Source organism: Acomys minous, assembly GCF_964271855.1.
Source record: "Acomys minous genome assembly, chromosome: 20".
Classification (NCBI taxonomy): Eukaryota; Metazoa; Chordata; class Mammalia; order Rodentia; family Muridae; genus Acomys; species Acomys minous.
In genome coordinates this window covers 9238865-9260972 of record NC_140502.1, presented here as the reverse complement: position 1 = coordinate 9260972, position 22108 = coordinate 9238865, and the positions used below count along the sequence as shown (strand labels likewise).

The 22108-nt window shown below is 42.3% G+C and overlaps 2 protein-coding genes across 3 annotated transcripts in view; both read right to left on the bottom strand.

The window, feature by feature from the left end:
• The window catches only part of LOC311591267 (leukocyte immunoglobulin-like receptor subfamily B member 3), a 130029-nt gene that overhangs the window by 31049 nt on the left and 76872 nt on the right, over nt 1-22108 (bottom strand). The window contains exon 3 of the mRNA XM_084770706.1: nt 11987-12274. Coding sequence (XP_084626832.1) covers nt 11987-12274 — 288 coding nt within the window. The remainder of the gene's footprint in view (nt 1-11986; nt 12275-22108) is intronic.
• Nucleotides 3897-10710, bottom strand: LOC311591272 (leukocyte immunoglobulin-like receptor subfamily A member 6). 2 transcript variants are annotated; one of them, XM_084770728.1, is made up of 7 exons: nt 10543-10710; nt 9767-10051; nt 8052-8354; nt 7538-7834; nt 7009-7317; nt 4671-4721; nt 3897-4571 (listed from the first exon to the last, which is right to left on the bottom strand). In XM_084770728.1, the coding sequence occupies exons 1-7, from the start codon at nt 10628-10630 to the stop codon at nt 4432-4434; spliced, it is 1473 nt and encodes a 490-aa protein (XP_084626854.1). In that variant the 5' UTR covers nt 10631-10710; the 3' UTR covers nt 3897-4431. The 2 variants fall into 2 exon arrangements, with proteins under 2 accessions (XP_084626854.1, XP_084626855.1); XM_084770729.1 differs by lacking the exon at nt 4671-4721 and having other exon boundaries at nt 3898-4571; nt 10543-10709.

Genomic DNA, 22108 nt, shown 5'->3' with positions numbered 1-22108 from the left:
CACATGACTGGAGTTGCACGATGGAGCAGTGACAGTTGCCCTGTAAAGTGGTTCAAGAAAAACTTTGGAGAGAAACATCTGTAACAAAGACACTTAAGATAATTGGGTTGCAAATGGAGTGTCCTCAGCCTGGTGCTGACATTAGTGGCATGCAGTCCAGGGTAGGAAGACTGAGACACCAAGTAATATGGGCTCTTTAAGAGTCCTGTGCCCAGAAGGGGGACCTGGATTTCTACAAAGCTGACCTCTAATTACACTATCTAAATATTCAAAAGGTAGTAAACACATCATCATCATCATCCTTCATTTATTCTGTCTCCAAAGGGATGAGCTGAAGAAAGTCTTATATAATGAGAGAGAGAGAGAGAGAGAGAGAGAGAGAGAGAGAGAGAGAGAGAGAGAGAGAGAGACTTGCTAGAGTCCCAAGTACAAGGTAGGAGAGCACTATGGAGACAGGGAGAAACCCGTCTGTATATTGACAGAAATGTTGATAAACCAGGTATCTCTATACTCCCTTTAAGGAGTATGATATACTCTCATAAGTATAAGCTGGTTTATCCCCTTCTGGGATGGTAGCATAAACTAGGGAGAAATCCTTTGTAAAACTAGGAGAAGATTCCCTCAGACACAGGTCTAAATAACTATCATCAATGCTGGGGGAAGGTGGTCAGTGAAGTCCTGGTGTGCTCTAGACTCTGGAGGACTCAGATGTAACATATACAATAGGAATCTGCTCATGTTCTGGAGACATTTGAGGACCATGGTCTTGACTCCCTTATTGAATGGACCATGTAGATAGGTGGTGGACTGGGCTTCTTAGTAGGAAAAGGATATACCAGAGACCTCATAGTGAGACCTGTTCTCTTGGCCACCTCCCTCTCAGGTCTAACTACATCTCAATGTTCCAGATGCCACTAGCTCCCATTTAAGACCGGTAGTAACACTTAACACTCTTCTGCCTTGTGTAGACAATTATCTCTTGTCCTCTCACTTGATGTAGGATGTATAGCAAAACTCACAGACAGACACTGGGAAAAGCACAGGGAAACTTGTGGAAAGATGGGGGCAAAAATAGAAAGATCTGAGGGGCAGGAGCTACACAAGTAGCCAACAGAGCCAACTAACCAGGCCACAGAGGGGTTTACAGAGACTGAAGCACCAACCAAGGACCACATATGGGCTGTACCTCGACCTCCTACACAGATGAAGCTGATGGGCAGCTCTGGCTTCATGGGGGTCCCCTAGTAAGAGCAAAGGGGCTGCCTCTAATGTAGAGACTCTGTTACCTGCTATTGGAGCACTTTTCTCTAAAGGGGGATGACTTGCCAGGCCACAGGGGAAGAGGCATTCTCAGTCCAGATGCAAGTTGATATGGTGGGGTGAATTGTTGGAGTGACTTCCTTTTATGAGGCATAGTGGAGGGGGACATGGGGAAGAGAGAAGGAGGATCAGACTGGTAGGAGAGGAGAATGAGGGCCATGATCAGGATATATAGTGAATAAATAATTCATTAAATATGACAATACAGTGATCACATGTAAACAACAGTGGGCACTGTGGTGATGCTGTAAATGAAAAACGGGCTTATGAACTGATAAACTACACAAGCAGCTTTAAAAATTAGTATTCAGATGTAGGATTTTAATGAGGTAAGATGAGTTTTAATCTAATGATCATGTGTAGCTATGAGATTTAAATTCCATCCAGCACATATAAAAATTACCTGCTTATATATTATGCATACCAATATATAAACTTTAGATCTATCAAATTTTGCTAACAATACATGAGTAGCAGGATCAATTATAGCAACTATACAGCCACCCTGAATACCTATATCCCTCTTATTTATACGTGTATGTATGTATTATGTATGTATGTATGTATGTATATATGTATGTATCTATCTATCTGTCTATCTATCTACAAACACATACATGTAAAGACCTCTCTCTATATATAATGAATTTGAGATATATGATATATATATTCATGTGTCATATATATGGTATAGCTGAAGTCTATATATGATACATGATCTATAAACAGGCCATTTTATATATATATATATACATATTTATATGCAAATATGTGTACACAATACATATGCATATATATTTGTTGTCATGATATATTAGCACAGAATAGTGGAAGCAAACAGGATTTCCAAGGAGTCAAAGTCCAGTAACTCTACATAGCCATTGCTTTTTGCAATGTACCCAAGAAGCTGAAGGTGCATAGCTGGGACTTCTCTGCCCCATAAACATGCTTCACCTCTGACCTTTGTCATGACACTTGTTTCTCCTTCTTTTGTCCTGTGATTCCATCATCCTGGTTGTTTTTCAATGCATGTTGTAGCAACTCTGGATAAATATTACCCTACTTTGGGGCTGATTTTGGTGTTATCTGCTGGAGTCCATGCAAGAGGAATAGCAAAACAGCTTTAGAACTCATGACATGTAGCCCACTGATTAGCACAAACACAATGGGTGTGCCTGGAAGAGGCAGAGCCCTGAGGGCTGCCTGTCCTGAGGATTCCGTGCTGTTGTGCAGCATCACATCTGCTTGCTGCCTTAATGGTCATCACATCTGTCATGATCTATGAGTTGTATGAAAACTCTAAGGGGTTCCAGCCCCTCACTAGGAAGTATCATTAGCTATGACACTTAATTGTGATTGAGCTTTCTCAAGGATGGCGGCTGGAGGAGATTCATGATTCACCACCACCCTCAGAAAGAACCTAGAGATGTAAATTGTTGGAAATGTAAACCACACTTAAAGAGATTTTGGAGATGTAGACTGTTAGTACAGTTGTGTTAAGATGCTTTTGCTTTGCTAGTGGCTTTGATGTAGAAAATCTTAGCGAACAGCTCCACCCCCATTGCACCCCGCACCACCCCGCCATTTTTATAACACTGAAATTAAAGTGTGTCTGATAACCCTCTGCCCATCACAGTTCAGTTGGCAGCGGTTTTCCCAGCCGAACAGAAATTAATAGCACATCTTTCAGCTGAGGCATCTTAGAGCCAGTGTCCTTGTTATCACACTGTCCTGGAACTGCCTACACCGCAGCCAGCTTTTGCTAACTAGAATAACCTCCCAGGGAAGGCTGGTTCACTATCCTTCACTAAATCCCCAGGGGACTTCCTACACAGCAAATGTTTTCCGAATGTGCACAAATGAAAGCAGCCAGCATCACCAACTTCTGTGGCTACTCATTGTGCAGGATTCTTCAGAGGCCTGAGGACGTTAGCGGTGTAAGGCTGGCAATGCAGCAGCCAGGTTCCTGGGGAGGGTTTTCTCTCCACGGTGTATGTGGACACTTTTTCTCCTGAACAACTTGCTATCTGTGTCTTCCAGTCTCCACAAAATTGATTCAACAAATACTTGGTTTTGACAATAGCATTGATCTGTTAAAAAAAAATCAAAATAAAAGGGGTGTGTGTGTATGTGCAATAAAAAAAAGAAAATCTTAGCGAACAACTTGAGGTTCAGAAAGGCACACTCATAGCAACTGAGCTAGGGATTTTTTTGTGGCCAGAAAACAAAAATGGCAGCTGGGCTAGTACTGGTTGATATGCATTTCCAGCTAATGCTAGGCTAGTGATTAAACTTTGGTTAATTTCCTGTAACAATTTTTGCCTCAAGCTTCCTGATTGAATAGATGTGTACACTGAGGACTTAAGATAGACATGAGTGATTAGTTTTTATCTTAAAGTATAGATTTGTGACTTTTATACAATAACTTTAGAAGATAAATAATAAAATAATTGATCCTTGTAAAAAATGATGAAAAGTAATGATTCTGTGGCCATATAAACAGTACACTCCCAATGAGTTCTTCTAACCATGATGCATCAGTGCCAATCTATTCAGTTTTAAGAGAAATCACACAATGGACATATGTCAAAAACTGCTTCCACAAACAGATGTTGGGCATCATATAAATTAAGTCACTTATTTCTCAGTCTATGCTTCTATTTATGCTGGAAATTATTATAATTGAGCCAAGTATTTTGTTGAAAGTAGAAAAAAATTGAAACTCCTAATGTAGGTGGTAGTGTAGTCATTTAAAATTATTTAAAAAATGTAACATGAAAGCCAGACAAAGTAGAATGTGTACAAAGATGAGAAGCCAACCCTGGTTGGTGCTGCAGGATGTTTCCCTATGTCGTGAGATTAGAACAAATGACAGCAAAAGTCCACAGCAAGTTGTAAGGCAATAGCTTTAATTTGGTGAGAAGGATACTCCCCACCCCCCACCCCATGAAACCAGTCCTTTCACTTCCACTCAATTTACAGTGACTCCTGATATGTACCTGATGGCACTTCTCCAACCAGACCACTGCATTTTCCTAATAAACCACCCTGAAATCTCGTATTTATTTTCTGGTCCCTAGAACCACAAAGGATGCATTTTTGTCTCTCTGTTCATCTTACATCTCCATGTTGAATCTTTCTCCAGCTGTGACAATCTTTAAACACCAAAATTCCAAGAACCACAAGGACCAAGCCAGCCATCCCCATCCTGATAAGGTTCTCCACTGGGTGATGGTACTGTGTATCTGGAGCTGTGGTCAAAGAAAGCAGGGAAGAACAAAGTCACCCAAGGATAATTAGACATCAAAACATTTGGACCAGCTTTATGACTGAGTAGTCTCCTTACTCACCTGTCTGTGGTTTGGATCTGTTTTGTGATTCAGTGATGTCCTCATCAGACTCTAATAACAGAAGAGATGATACAAAATTGATACATAATTAGTACTTAAGAATTCTAAGTGAGTCTTGGAGATCAACATCCTGTCTAATAAATACACATTAGGATATTTGCATAACTTCAAAATGATTTAGTACAAGCTCTTTCCCTGGAGTGCCATGATTCCTTCTGGTTTTCTTATTGGATTATTCACAAATATCACACTGTTTGAGTTTCAACTTGGGTCTAAGCTTCAAGTTTAAATAAACACTGAGAACGAATAATTGGTGAAGAAAATCATCTATCATTTCTGTTCAAAACTAGAGAGACCTCTATGCTTGCTGTCCAGTCTGGGGAATGCAAACATGAAAGGTAATTCCCCTAGAAATGGATCTCCATGGAGTCATTAGGTGAAGATTTATTGTCAAGGAAGAAAGATTGCTCCTCAATGGCACTCAGAGACTATCTTCTCTGTATTCACCACATCTGGTTCCCATTGTCCCTTATCATCCATTCAGCATCTCATTAAATGACCATTGATAGTTTAAAACACCTGCTGTGAGAAGCCTGGGAGAAAGAGGAAATAGAAGGATCCAGCGGGTCCTGGAATACTACAGGCGAGTCTGGGCCCTGGGGTCCTCCGCAAACTGTGGCAACAGCCAAGGAAAAAATAGGCAGTAAACTTTGAACCTATACCCGGACTAGCCGATGGACATTCTCCACTGTTGAGTGGAGAAGGAGATCTAACTTTCACACAAACTCTGGTGCCCCATATTTGAACATGTCCCTTGGATGGAGATGCCTGGTGGCACTCAGAGGAAAGATAATAGGTCACCAAGGAGAGACTTGATACCGTATGAGCATCTACAGGGTTAGCATTTTTTTACACATAGACATCGAGTTAGACCAGCACCATTTGTTGAAGATGCTATCCCTTTTCCATCAAATGGATTTAGCTTCTTTGTCAAAAATCAAATGACCGTATGTGTGTGGATTCATATCTGGGTCTTCGATTCGACTCCACTGATCAACCAGCCTGTTGCTGTGCCAGTACCATGCTGGAAGATGCTCCAGCACACAACAAGAAAATTTGCTCAACCATGTTCATAGCAGCCTTATTCATAATAGCCAGAACATGGAAACAGCCGAAGTGTCCCTCAATAGAAGAATGGATAAAGAAACTGTGGTACATATACACTATGGAATACTATTCACCTATTAAAAACAAGGGATTCCCGAAATTTGTGGATAAATGGATTGAGCTAGAAATGATCATAATGAGTGAGTTAACCCAGAAGCTGAAAGACTCAAATGGTATATATTCACTTATATCTGCATATTAGTCCAAGGGGCATGTCCCACGAAAGCCTTCACTTACCAGGAAACTGAGACAGAGGAGAGGACATTCTAGTGGGACTCTAGATGAGAGAATCATGGGAGAAAGGCAAAGTAGAAGGACCCAGAGGGTCCTAGAAGCCTACAAGTAGAACACTATGATAGGCAGATTTGGGCACAGGGGTCCCGCTCAAACTAAGGCACCAGCCAAGGACAATACAGGCGGTAAACCTTAAGCCCCTACCCAGATCTAGCCAATGGACAGAACACTCCGCACAGTAGAGTGGAGAGTGGGATATGACTTTCTCACATACTCTGGTGCCTCACCTTTGACCATGTCCCCTGGACGGGGAGACCTGGTGGCAATCAAAGGAAGGACAGCAAGTTACCAAGAAGAGACTTGATACCCTATGAGCATATAGAGGGGGAGGTCATCCCCCTCAGGAACAGTCATAGGGGAGGGGAATAAGGGGAAATTGGGAGGGAGGGAAGAATGGGAGGATTCAAGGGATGGGATAACCATTGAGATGTAACAAGAATAAATTAATAAAGGAGGAAAAAAAAGGAGTGAAGACTCACATGCTCTGAGAATCTTCATTCACTCTGGGATGGAACAACCTCCCTAGACAGGAAAACCTACAACCTTTATTGGAATAAGCTCGAGAGACCTAGTGAACTGTGACAAATAAATTGAAGGGATGTTGTGTGGAATGCTACCCTAATTATCTCATCTCTTCCCAGTCTTATATCCACACTGAATCTCTAGACTCTTCCTGCTGCCTAACTTGAATCTTCTAGATTCCTATGAAAAGGGTGGAGTGGCTATTAATTGAGAAACAGCAGCTTATTTATTAATATCTGAAAAGGAAACTTTTTTTCTTACTACTAGGTGAACTTACTCCTAGCCCAACCAAGAACTTCCTGGGTCAAGAATCCTGGGTGACGTTCTGAGGACACGACAGTCTGGATCACCTTACCTGAGACTTTGATTTCCACAGGAACACTGGGATGTGACAACAGGTAAGGGAATGAGCTATTAGAACCGAAGCACACATAGGTACCCCCAAGGGCTGGGGTCACAGCTCTCAGAGAGAATTCTGCCTCACGTTGTGGATCTTGGAGTTTTGATATTTGAATCATGGAAGGATATGCAGCTGCAGCTCCTTCCTTGAACAGAAAGAAAGTGTCGCCTGGGGTTGGTGATTGACACAGCAGGGTCACATTCTCTCCTGAGGACACATTGGTGCCTGGACGCACTGAGAGAGTGGGTGTATCAGGAAGATGTCCTAGAGAGGAATAACATGAGTGAGGGGCTACGATCATTGTTCTGAGGCCTCTTTCAGAATCTGGTCTCTATATTTGCACAGACAATCTCACATCCATTCCCTTGTTTCTAGATCTGTTCCTCCTGAGATGCTCCTCATCATCTTGAAGATCAACCCCAGGCCTCCTCCCAGCTGAGCCTGTGCCTTGTTGACTCCCTAATGAATGAATCACTTTCCTCACCTTTGATCAGGATATCCAGAGGGTCACTGGGTGCTGACCACTCAGAGTCGAGGTTTTGTGCACCATGGCATCTGTACTGGCCACCAATGGAGAAATTCACAGAGCCTAAGGGGAAGTTGACATGAAAACCTCCAGTCTGTGACCGATGAGTAGAGAGCTGGGGGAGGTCACTTCCACCATCTTTGGACAGAGCAAACCTGCTGTAACTGATCTCAGAAGAACACTGCAGGGTGAGGTTTTCTCCAGGGGCCAGGACAGTACCTTGCAGGCTCAGTAGGGAAGGCTTCCTTGACAGCCCTGGGACGACAGACAGGAAGTCATCCAGATGGATCTGAGAGTACATGCCACCTCTCATCCTGCTCTGACAGTATCATCATTTCCCATACTCTGAGCCTTGGTAGGTAAGAGCTCCCATCAGCACCCCCCCCATGTCCCACAATGCTCCTGACATTAGCAGGCTTATGATAAATTGTTTCAAGTATCAAAACACAGCTAAATAAAGAGAGTTCCTTACCTGAAACATGTATCTCCAGATCGTTACTGGCCACTGAAAACACATATGGAGTATTTGTATAGTATCCATAACAACTAAATGGCCCCTTCTTGGGGGATGGCACAGAGATATTAGGAAACAGAGCCTGGAACTGTCTTGAGAAGTTCAAATTTGCCTTTTCGGACCTGAGGAATTTCATATCTTTCCCAGTCAACTTAAACCAGTCATATCCTTTTGATGAGACACACTGAAGGGTCACATTATCACCTGCGGTCACTACAGGCCTGGGCAGGGCTGACAGGGTAGGTTTTTCATGGTAGGCACCTAGGAGAGGAGAAGGCAGGCTGCTTTGAAACACATCCCATGTTGTCTCCAGCAGATGATCTCTGGATGAACAACATTGGGAGAGTATTTCCCGAGGAAAAAGACAAGGATTGTGATTTTAGTGTCTTTTCCCCTGCTGCCACTTGCTGAAAGGTATCTGTGTACTCTCTCCACCCAAATGAGTTGGAAAAGTAATGATTATATTGCCATATATGCAGGTTTGTCAAAGAAGCAATGGAAAACGTTGTCTTACTGTTGTGGTCTACTGGAGTCTCTCTATCCCTCAGTTCTGGGCTTCACTCTTTTTTTTTAGCAACATAAATAAAACTTTTATTTTATTTTTATTTTTTTTACAAACTAAATTTTATTTTATTTTATTTTATTTTATTTATTAATTTATTCTTGTTACATCTCAATGGTTATCCCATCCCTTGTATCCTCCCATTCTTCCCTCCTTCTCATTTTCCCCTTATTCCCCTCCCCTGTTCCTGAGGGGGATTTCCTCCCCCTGTATATGCTCATAGGGTATCAAGTCTCTTCTCGGTAACCTGATGTCCTTCCTCTGAGTCTGGGCTTCATTCTTTATGCATCACATACAAATGGGATTCTAGAGACCCTTCATACTATATCATTACAGAGCTCCCTGTTATGATGAGAGAGCACGCATGACCCAAGATGGTGAGTTTCTGAAGGTTCCCAGCAAAGAAGAAAAATGCACATCTTTTAAAACAGTCACATAGAGCAGATCACATTTGCAAGTGACAGGTAGAGCTGTTTTACAATAGCAGAAGAACACATTTAAAATCACCTACTTTTCTCTGGACTCATAAAGTACAATGTCATCATTCATCAATGCTTCTGCCCCTCAAGCATAGTTGTGTCATACATTCTATGACATTGGGTTCAGTAGCTCTGTGTCCAAGCACCCAACACACATCAGGTCCTTACCTAGAATCTGGTGTCAGTTGTAATATCATTCAAGGTAAAGTATTAGGCTTTCTAACCTGAGAGCTAAAGCTCTAGGTGGTTACTGGGCAGTGACCAAAGGCATGAACTACTCAAGAAATAGCCATAGCATGTGAACCTCCAACTCCAGTTGGGAGTCACAAGGCTCAATGTGAACTCATAACTGGATGAGCCACTGGATTATATATATATATGACACTGGAGCTCTTCTCTTCTTCCTTCATTAGAATGAAACTGTTATATGCCTGTTGTGAGATACACAGAAGGGTCACATGCCCTCCTGAGATGACAGTGTGACTTTACAGGTGTAAACTCCTAGGACCCTATTATGTGAAATCATACAGTAAACCGTTTTCCAGTTCTTCTAGGATTGGAGAAGAGGAAACTACTGTGAACACACTCCTTTCCTCAAAGTAGATCCAAGGGTTGAGGGAGTGTCCTCTCACCTGTCACCACCAACTCCAGCGTGTCACTGTGATTTGACCAGCCAGCAGAATTGTAACAGTAACAGCGATATCGCCCTGCATTATGCTTTTCCATGGATCCTATGGAGAACTTGACCTTGTTATGACGTTGCTTTGGAATTTTTCTATACCAGAGTGCAGGGTTTCCTTCTTTATACAGGAAATATATTTGGGTATCCATGGTCCCGTTACACACAATGGTCAAAGGATTCCCTGAGGCAATCACAGAATTTGGCTTTGCCCACAAGGTAGGTTTCTTGAGGGTACCTACAAGGAATTAGGAGAAGTGGTGGGGCTCTGAACAGTTCTAAAGTAAAGACAAAACTTATTGCTGACAGGCCACAAGGATGAGACTTGATAGGCTGTGATCACATGGTGGGGAAGGAGGTCCCCTTCTGTCAAAGACATAGGGAAGGGAAATAGGGTGAGAGAGGGAGGGGGAAGAACAGGAGGATACAAGTGAGGGGATAACAATGGGAAAGTAATCCAAATAAATTAATTAAATAAAAATAACAATCATTGCTATGAAATTTACCCCTGAATATCAATTGAAGCAGTAAGGCCATGGGTAAGTCAATAACTCTCTTGACATTCCCAAGTTGGATTATCACTATCCCCTGCCCTCCATTACTGAACAGTGAGTCTTACAGTCAAGTGTCTCAGGATTACTGAGAGCTCAGCTTCAAAGTACACCAGTCTCTTCACTGAGCATTTGTGTCAGGAGCAGTGTAACTCAGAAGAGTCTCAGGCTTCCTTACCTGAGACCAGGAGCTCAAGGGGGTCACTGGCTTCTGACCACACATGAGGATTACTTGTGAAGTAGCCAAAGCATCTAAACGTCCACATTTCCGTAGAGGTTATTGGACCCACTTGGAACCTGGTCAGATTCACCCCAGAATATTCATATATGGAACTTTAGATTTTCTGATCATCTTTCCTTAAAATGAACCGGTCAAATTTCTGATCTGAGGCACATGAGATAAACACAGTCTCTCCTATCTTTACAACAGGGTTTTCCAGGGCCAAAATGGTGGGTTTTTCATAGACTCCTAGGAAAGATACATATGGAATAATAAATGAGCTTATACAGAACACATTGTCCCCCATGGATAGGCTGTGGTATGTGATTGTGTTAGACAAGCGTTTACTGGAGCATAACATCTGGATCTAAGACCCCTTAGAGCACTCTCACCTGTAGCCACCAGCTCCAGGGGGCTACTTCGTTCTGACCACCCAGCAGAGGTGTAAGAGTAGCATTGATATCGCCCTGCATTCAGTTGCGTCACAGATGAGATGGTGAAATTTGCCTTATTGTTGTGGCCCTTTTGGCTCTGTGCGTACCAGGATTCTTGGCTTTGCTCTCTATATATAACATATATTTGGGTTTCCTTGGTCCCCTCACACCAGATGGTCACAGGGCTCCCTGATGTCACCGTGGGACCTGGATGAACCCGGATGGTGGGCTTGGGGAGGGTTCCTGCAGGGATGTAGAAAAACAGGAGGAATGTGTTAGGACAGTGGCTCAAAGAAGGTCACACTTGCAAAGGACACTTAAACTGAACTACAAAAGCAAAAAGACACATAATGACACTACTTTAACCTGGAACGTGGCTTCCACTGTTAATACCAAGCCTTATTTCAACATTTCAGGTCCAACAGTACCACACATTCTGAGACACTGGTTTAAGAAGCACCAAGTCTCAATCACCCACCACACAACAGGTCCTGTGTCACCAGGGAGAGGATAGATCTTCCTTACCTGAAACCAAGAGCTGTAGGTGGTTGCTGGGCTTTGACCACAGCTGGGGGCTGCTCATATTATAGCCATAGCATATGAAACCCCATCTCTCATTGGTGGTCACAGGGCCCACTTTGAATATGGCCTGGAATATCCCAGTGGTTGTACTCTGTGAGGACACAGTTGTGGAGAACTTCCAAGTTCCCTTCATTAGAATGAATCTGTCATATGCCTCTTGTGAGTCACACTGAAGGGTTACATATCCTCCAATGTTCACCACAAGGCTGGGAAGGGCTGAAAGGATGATGTTACCAGGGAGATATCCTAAGAGAGGAGAAGAAGCCCTTTCAGTGACCTCATATGGGAAACATTGTTTTCCTCCTCTGACATTTGAGAAATTAGCCCCAAGTGAACATATTCCTTTATTCATGGCAGATCCTGGGGATGGGGGAGGGTCTTCTCACCTGTCACTACTAGTTCCAGGATTTCACTGTTTTGTTCTGACATGTCAGTAGGGTTTTTACAGGAACACCAATATTGACCTGCATGGTTCCATACAACTGAAGAGATAGAGAACTTGGCTATCTTCTTGGTATCAGGAAAGGTTGTTAGTAGCAGGTTATCTGGAATTCCTTCTTTGTAGAGATAGTACTTCTTAACATGTAATGGCCCTTCACAGAAGATTGTCACCTGGCTCCCAATAGCTACCACACTGCTTGGCACCACCCTGATTGTGGGTTTGGAGAGTTCCCCTGCAAGAAAATCGGCAGCTGGGTTCAAGGACTTCTCCTCAGATGCCAGCTCTCAGACCCAGTATGTTTCAGGCATCCCAAGAGTCAGTGCATACCTGCTGTTCTCCATCTCTGCTGCTCAGGAGTGGCATGTAGCCCCCACAAAAGATGTCCAATCTCAGACAGCTAAGCAAACACTCACCTGAAAGTGCAGGGGTCCTGGAGACCAGGCTCAGTCCTGCAAGAGAGTTACCTCTAAGTGTTCGCTCTGAGTATGAGCCGACCCTGCAATTGCAGATGATTTCTGAGCTGTTGAGACATTGATGGACCATGGCATGGTTTTAAGGTGCATTCCCTCTCAGACCAGAATTCACCCTCTTAATCTTCGCATCTCACCAAGACACAGCAGGGCAGTGAGAGTGGGAGTCATGGCGTCTTCCAGTTGCCAGAGGTGGCAGATATTTCGTCTTCTTGTTGTAAGAATCCACACAAAGTGTATGTCCTATTCAGGCTCATTTCTTCTTTGTGTCATGAGGACATCATCTTTTCAGGCTCTGAGGAAGAGGAACTAATCTTGTGCGGTGGGTGGCTGCTATTTCCCCAGTGCTGTGCTGGGTTGGCCTGAAGATTATGTGGCTTCAGTATATTAGTTTTTCTTTACTTTTGGTTTTGTTTCTGACAGAACATCTTGAATCTTATTCAGGTCTCAAATTCCTCATTCTATTTCCTCAGCTCTCTGTGGGTGGGCATTACAAACACACCCACATTGGGCTTTGGTCTCTTGATACAGATCATCACCACTTTACCCATGTCCATCTGCCTGAATGGTCCCAATCACCAGAAACTAGGACTAACACAAACACGAACCGGCCATCTTCCTGGTCCAGCACTTTCACATGAGGAGGCTTAGAGCTGGTGGCACTTTTTCTGTCGAAGCTTCTTCTTGGTTCTACTTATTCAAACAGATCAAACTAATGACCAGTTGGCTACCAGGCCCTTGAGATGATTTGGGGATGCTATGTAAACTTTTCCTGGGGATATATGAACAATGCCCACTCATTAATGGTGAGACACATTGTGCAAAGACTCCACACAAATCCAGCTGGTAAACTAATGGTCTATGTTAGGGTCCATTACAAATGTGTGACCCTCTCTGCATATCTATTCAATATAGTAATTGAAGTTTTAACTAGAGAGATAAGACAACTAAAGGAGATCAAAGGGATATAAATTGAGAAGGAAGAAGTCAAATATTGCTATTGGAAGATGATATGATACTATACATAAGTGAACTAAAAATTTTACCAGAGATCCTACAGCTGATAAAAACATCCAACAAAGTAACTATATACTAAATTAATTCAAAATATCAGTAGTTCTCCTCCATAGAAATGATAAACAGGCTGAAGTATAAATTCCTGAAAATCACCCTTCACAATAGCCATAAAATAAAATATCTTAGTTTAATTCTATCCAATTAAGTGAAAAACCTACATGATATGAACTTTAAGTGTCTGGAGAAAGAAATTGAAGAATTTATCAGAAGATGGGAAGATGTCCCTTGCTTGTGGATCACTACGATTCACATACTAAAAATGACCATCTTTTTTTCCAAGATACATTTTATTTTATTAATTTGTTCTTGTTACATCTCAATGGTTATCCCATCCCTTGTATCCTCCTATTCATCGCTCCCTCCCATTTTCCCCTTATTCCCCTCCCCTGTGACAGTTCCTGAGGGGGACTTCCTTCCCCTGTATATGCTCATAGGGTAACAAGTCTCTTCTCGGTAACCTGCTGTCCTTCCTCTGAGTGCCATCAGGTCTTCCACTCCAAGGAAAATGGTCAAATATGAGGCACCAGAGTACATGAGAAAGTCATATCCAACTCTCCACACTACTGTGGAGAATGTTCTGTCCATTGCCTAGATCTGGGTATGGGTTTAAAGGTTATTGCCTGTATTGTCCTTGGCTGGTGCCTTAGTTTGAGCGGGACCCCTGGGCCCAAATCTGCCTATCATAATGTTCTACTTGTAGGTTTCTAGGACCCTCTGGATCCTTCTACTTTGCTATTCTCCCATGCTTGTCTCATGTAGAGTCCCAATAGAATGTACTCCCCACTGTCCCTGTTTTCTGGTAATTGGAGGCTTTCATGTGACATGCCCCTTGGGCTAATATGCAGATATAAGTGAGTATATACCATTTGAGTCTTTCTGCTTCTGGGTTAACTCACTCATTATGATCATTTCTAGCTCAATCCATTTATCCACAAATTTTGGAAATTCCTTGTTTGTAATAGCTGAATAGTATTCCATAGTGTATTTGTACCACAGTTTCTTTATCCACCACCAAACCAAATAACCCAGTTGAGAAAGGGGCTTGGAACTAAACAGAATTCTCGACAGAGGAATACCAAATGGCTGAGAAACACTTAAAGAAATGCTTAACCTCCTTAATCATCAGGGAAATGCAAATCAAAACATCTCTGAGATTCCATCTTACACCCATTAGAGTGGCTAAGATAAAAAATTCAAGCGAAACCACCTGCTGGCGAGGATGTGGGGAGAGAGGAACACTCCTTCATTGCTGGTGGGAATGCAAACTAGTACAGCCACTTTGGAAATCTATCTGGTGCTATCTCAGAAAAAAATGGGAATAGTGCTTCCTCAAGACCCAGCTATTCCACTCCTTAGAATATACCCAGAAGATGCTCCAGCACACAACAAGAAAATTTGCTCAACCATGTTCATAGCAGCCTTATTCATAATACCCAGAACATGGAAAAATGACTATATTACCAAAAGCAATTTACAGATTCAATGCAATTCCCACCAGAATTCCAAAAAATTCTTTACAAATATGGAGAGAACAATACTCATCCTGTACAATAAAAATGTCTCGAGGCATCTGTATCCCTCCATTTTCTCAAGGTGTAGTACAGAGTAATAGTAATAAAAAATACATATTTTGTAAAAAATGAGAAATTTAGCCAATGGATTCATTTTGAAAACCAAGGAGTAAATCCATATACCGATGCACACTTGCATTTCAACAAAGGAACCAAAACATTACAACGGAACAACAACAAACAAAGAATCATCAACAAATGTTGTTGTTCTAAGTGTATGTTTGCAAGTAAAGGAATGCAAATATATCCATACCAATCTCCCTGCTTAAAACTGAAGTCTAAGTAGATCAAAGACCTCACGATAAATGTAGAAACACTAAATTTGATAAATGAAACAGTAGAGAATATCCTTGAATGCACTGGCAGAGGACACAAATTCCAGAACAGAACACCAGCAGCTCAAGCACTAAGATCAACAAGCAATAAATGAGACCGCATGAAACAGAAAAGGTTCTGTAAGGCAAGAGACACCATCAAAAAGAAAAACTGCCAGCTACGAAATTGGAAAAGATCTTCACCAACCTTGCATCTGACAGAGGGCTTATATCCAAAATGTATAAAGCACTCAAGAAATTAGACAACAACAAATTAAATAACCCAATTAAAATGGTATACAGAGCTAAATTAGAGAATTCCTGACAGAGTGACACCTAATGGCCAAGAAGCACTTAAAAAATTGACCAGCATCTTTAGTCATCAAGAAAATACAAATGGGAGGGATCCAAGATGGCGGCGAGCAGTGTGGACCGTGTTTGGAAGCTCCAGTGAACAATTCAGGGAATTGCACAGATTTCTGAGCCAGGAACACCAAGGTCCCCACACCACGGCAGCAGAAGTGCTCCACGGTTTGGAGGGACCAGGGTGCAGAGGACCTGCTTTCCCCTGCACACAGGAGGAGCACGGACTTTCTCGGATCAGAGCAGCAGCAGCAGAGACAGCAGTGCCACCAGCGGCACCAGTGGCACCAGCGGCTCCAGCGGCACCAGCGGCGGTGGCTGAGGTTTACAGCTCAGACCCTTCCCGTGGAGCTGATTGGTGTGGTGGCTGGTGGGAGTTGCTGCGGGAGAGGGGAGTCTGGACAGGATTTGGGTCGCGTGGTGCCTTGAGACCCAAACTGGACTCAGCAGACAGTTCAGCCCCAGAGTCCTGGGTTTGCTCAGTGAGCTGTGCCGTGGAGAAGCTGGCTCAGCTCAGCAAGCAATTCTGGCTGAGGCACAGCTCCCCTGCTGTGACACAGGCTGGGCAGAGTGCTCACTTCCACCCTAGGCTCCAGCTCAGCGCAGCTGCAGTTTTCCTGCTGTGACACAAGCTGGGCAGAGTGCTCTGTTCCACCCTAGGCACTTGCTCAGCGCAGTCGCAGTTTCCCTGCTGTGACACAAGCTGGGCAGAGTGCTCAGTTCCACCCTAGGCCCTTGCTCAGTGCAATCGCAGTTCTGCTGTGATGCAGGCAGGGTGGAGTGCTCACTTCCACCCTAGACGCTTGCTCAGTGCAGTCGTGGTTCTCCTGCTGTGGCAGATGGTTCAAGCCCTGAGAAACTAGCTGAGCTCAACGCGTGGTTCGGGCCCAGTATCCCTGGCTGGACTTGGCAGGGGACCCAAAAGGCTGTGGATACCTTGGCCTGATCCAACGCTCATTCAGAGACCCAGAACGATTGCAGGACCCACAGTAAAGGGGAGCTGAGGATCACTGGCTGTGAGAGCCCAAAATGACAGGGCTAAACTCCTGACATCCACACCAGTGAAGTATCAGGGCTTCCAGCCTACAGAAATCTTGAGAAAACAAGTGAATCTATCATCAGACTCCCTCCACCCAACTCTGGAAGTTACCCAACAAAAACAGAGATGGCAAGATGTCTAAAGGACAGCGTGAAAGCATACGCAAAACGCCCCAAAACAACATGGCGTCTCCAGTTCCCAGCTATCCCAAAGAAAACAACCTGGAGAACTCAAATACAACGGAAACACAAGAAAATTACCTCAAATCCTTGGTAATGAGGATGATAATGGAGGAAACAAATAAAATTTGAAATCAGATGCAGGAAGACACAGAAAAGCGGGTGGGAGACATAAAAGAAGCACATAGAGTGGAGCTGGAAAATTTTCAGGAAAATATAAACAACCAGATGAAAGAAATTAAAAAAATCTGTTCAAGATATGAAGATGAAAATGGATTCAATGATAAACACACAGACAGAAGAAAAACGAGAACGTGCGGCCTCAGAGAAGAAGGCGAATGACACAGTGCTGAGCTTTTCTAACAGAATCCAAGAGATGGAAGAACGAATCTCAAGTCTAGAAGATACAATCACAGATCTTGAAGCAACCATTACAGAAAATGCCAAATCTGGAAAACTCCAGACACAAAACATCCAAGAAATAAAGGACACCATGAAAAGAAGAAATCTGAGGATAATAGGCATTGAAAAAAGAGAAGATATCAGACTCCAAGGCGCAGAAGCTATTCTCAACATAATCATAGAAGAAAATTTCCCCAAACTAAAGAAAGAGATGCCTATAAACATACAAGAGGCATACAGAACACCAAATAGAATTGACCAGAAAAGAAAAACTGCCCATCACATAATAATCAAAACACAAAACATACAGAACAAAGAAAAAATATTAAAAGCTGCAAGGGAAAGGGGCCAAATAACATTTAATGGCAAACCGATCAGGATTACACCCGACTTCTCAGCAGAGACCATCAAAGCCAGAAGGGCCTGAACAGAGATCCTGCAAACCCTAACAGACCACAGATGCCAGGCCAGACTACTTTACCCATCAAAACTATCACTAAACATTGATGGAGAAAACAAAATATTCCATGACAAAAACAAATTCAAACAGTACCTATCCACAAATCCAGCTTTACAGAAGGTACTAGAAGGAAAACCCCATCCGAAAGGGTCAAGCTACAACCAAAACTACTCAGGAAATAGATAACTATACCATGGCAAAAACACAACTACACGAACGCTCGACTGGAACCAACATCAAAATGAAGACTCTTAATAGTAACTGGTCATTAATATCTCTCAACATCAATGGTCTCAATTCTCCAATAAAAAGACACAGACTAACTGAATGGGTGCATAAACAGGATCCAACATTCTTCTGCATCCAAGAAACACATCTCACCCATAATGATAGGCATTACCTCAGGATAAAAGGTTGGAAAAAAATATTCCAAGCAAATGGTGACAAGAAGGAAGCAGGCGTAGCCATTTTAATATCGAACAAAATAGACTTTCAACCAAGATTAATCAAAAAGGATGAGGATGGACACTTCATACTCATCAAAGGTAAAGTCAACCAAGATGACATCACAATTCTGAACATCTATGCTCCCAATACAAGGGCACCCACATTTGTAAAAGATCCGCTAAAAAGGCTTAAACCACACATCGATCCCCACACAATAATAGTGGGAGATTTAAACACCCCACTCTCACTGAAGGACAAGTCATTGAAACAGAAACTAAGCCAAGAAATAACATCATTAACCAAGGCCATGGGTCAAATGGATCTAACAGATATCTATAGAACCTTTCAACCAAACAAGAAAGAATGTACCTTCTTCTCTGCACCCCATGGAACCTTCTCCAAAATTGATCACATTGTAGTTCACAAAGAAAGCCTCAACAGATACAAGAGGATTGAAATAATACCTTGTATCCTATCAGATCATCATGGGCTTAGGCTGCAATTCAACAACAACAGAAATAACAAAAAGCCTACACGTATGTGGAAACTAAACAACTCTCTGGTAAATGACACCTGGGTCAGGAAAGAAATAAAGAAAGAAATCAAGGAGTTTCTGAAATTCAATGAAAATGAAGGAACAACATACCCAAATTTGTGGGATACATTGAAAGAAGTGCTAAGAGGAAAATTCATAGCACTAAGTGCCTTTAAAAAGAAATTGGAAGCATCGCACATAAACACCTTAATGACACAACTGGAAGCCCTAGAAAAGAAAGAAGAAGAAACACCCAAAAGGAGTAGACATCTGGAAATAATCAAACTCAGGGGTGAAATTAACAAATTAGAAACTAAGAAAACAGTCCAAAGAATCAACAACCCCAAGAGCTGGTTCTTTGAGAAAGTCAACAAGATAGACAGACCATTAGCCAAACTAACTAAAAGGCAGAGAGACAGTATGGAAATCAACAAAATCAGAAATGAAAAGGGAGACATAACAACAGACACTGAAGAAATACAAAGAATCATAAGATCCTACTTTGAAGGCATATAGGCCACAAAATTTGAAAATCTAAGGGAAATGTACGATTTTCTTGATCAATTTCACTTACCAAAGTTGAGTGAAGAACAGATAAACAAGCTAAATAGTCCCATTTCCCCTACAGAAATTGAAGTAATCATTGATAGTCTCCCAACCAAAAAAAGCCCAGGGCCAGATGGTTTCAATGCAGAATTCTACCAGACCTTCAAGGGCGAGCTAATACCGATACTCTTCAAGCTACTCCAAAAGATAGAAAGGGATGGAACATTACCAAATTCATTCTATGAGGCCATAGTCTCATTGATACCTAAACCTAACAAAGACGCAACAAAGAAAGAGAATTTCAGACCAATTTCTCTGATGAACATCGATGCAAAAATACTAAATAAAATACTTGCAAAACGAATACAAGAGGACATCAGAGATATCATTCATCATGACCAAGTAGGCTTCATTCCAGGCATGCAGGGATGGTTTAATATACGGAAATCCACCAATGTAATCCACCACATAAAGAAACTGAAAATAAAAAACTACATGATCATCTCTTTAGATGCAGAGAAAGCATTTGATAAAATCCAACACCCATTCATGTTTGAAGTTTTAGAGAGATCGGGAATACAAGGCACTTTCCTCAACATAATAAAGGCTATATATAGGAAGCCAGTAGCCAAAATCAAAGTAAATGGTGAGATACTCAAGGAAATTCCTCTAAAATCAGGAACAAGACAAGGCTGCCCACTCTCTCCATATCTCTTCAATATAGTACTCAAAGTTCTAGCCAGAGCAAAAAGACAACAAAAGGAGATCAAGGGTATTCAAATGGGAAAGGAGGAAGTCAAACTATTCCTATTTGTAGATGATATGATAGTCTACATAAGTGACCCTCAAAATTCCACCGGAGAACTCCTACAGCTGATAAACATCTTCAGCAAATTGGCTGGATACAAAATTAACTCAAAAAAGTCTGTAGCCTTCCTATACACAAATGACAAGCTTGCAGAGGAAGAAATTAGGAAAACTACACCCTTCACATTAGCCACAAGCAATATAAAGTACTTAGGAGTTACTCTAACTAAGCAAGTGAAGGACTTGTTTGAAAAAAATTCAAAACTCCAAGGAGTGGAATAGCTGGGTCTTGAGGAAGCCCTATTCCCATTTTTCTGAGAAAGCAACAGATAGCTTTCCAAAGTGGTTGCACTAGTTTGCATTCCCACCAGCCATGCAGGAGTGTTCCTCTTTCTCCACACCCTCGCCAGCATGAGGTGTCAGTTGAGTTATTGATCTTAGCCATTCCGATGGGTTTAAGATGGAATCTCAGTGTCGTTTCGATTTGTATTTCTCTGATGACTAAGGAGATCGAGCATTTCTTTAAGTGTTTCTCAGCCATTTGATATTCCTCTGTTGAGAATTCTCTGTTTAGCTCTGCGCCCCATTTCTCTATTGGGTTATTTGGTTTGGTGGTGTTTAATTTCTTAAGTTCTTTATATATTTTGGATATTAGACCTTTGTCAGATGAAGAGTCGGTGAAGATCTTTTCCCAGTCTGTAGGCTGTCGCCTACTACACAACAGGGACATATGCTCAACCATGTTCATAGCTGCCTTATTCATAATAGCCAGAACTTGGAAACAACCTATGTGTCCCTCAATAGAAGAATGGATAAAGAAACTGTGGTACATTTACACTATGGAATACTACTCAGGTATTAAAAACAAGGAATTTCCAAAATTTGTGGACAAATGGATTGAACTAGAAATTGTCATACTGAGTGAGTTCACACAGAAGCAAAAAGAGCTAAATGGTATATACTCACTTATATCGAGACACTAGTCCAAGGTGTACGTCCCCATGAAAAACTGTACCTACCAGAATAGTGGGTAAGAGGGGAGGACATCCTATTGAAACTTTAGGTGTGAGAAGCCTGGGAGAAAGAGGAAAGGGAAGGATCCAGTGGGTCCTGGAAAACTACAGGCAAGTCTGGGCCCTGGAGTCCTCCGCAAACTGTGGCAACAGCCAAGGAAAAAATAGGCAGTAAAAACCTTGAACCCCTACCCGGACTAGCCGATGGACATTCTCCACTGTTGAGTGGAGAAGGAGATCTAACTTTCACACAAACTCTGGTGCACCATATTTGAACATGTCCCTTGGACGGAGATGACTGGTGGCACTCAGAGGAAAGATAATAGGTCACCAAGGAGAGACTTGATACCGTATGAGCATATTCAGGGGGAGGAGGTCCCCCTCAGACACAGACATAGGGGAGGGGAGGGGAGTAGGGGGGAAGTGGGAGGAAGGGAGGAATGGGAGGATACATGGGATGGGCTAACAAAACTCTAAAGAAAGAGATTGAAGATGACATGAGAAGATAGAATGATCTTCCTTGCTCATGGATTGGGAGAATTAACATAGTAAAAATGGGCATCCTACCAACAGCAATCTACAGATTCAATGCAATCCATATCAAAATACCTACACAATTTTTTAAAGACATTGAAAGTTCAATTCTGAACTTCATATGGAAAAAAAAACCGAGAATAGCTAAAACAATCTTGTACAATAAAAGGTGCTCCGGAGGAGTCTCCATACCTGATCTCAAACTGTACTATAAAGCAATAGTAATTAAAACAGCATGGTACTGGCACAGCAACAGGCTGGTTGATCAGTGGAATTGAATCGAAGACCACACACATAGGGTCACTTGAT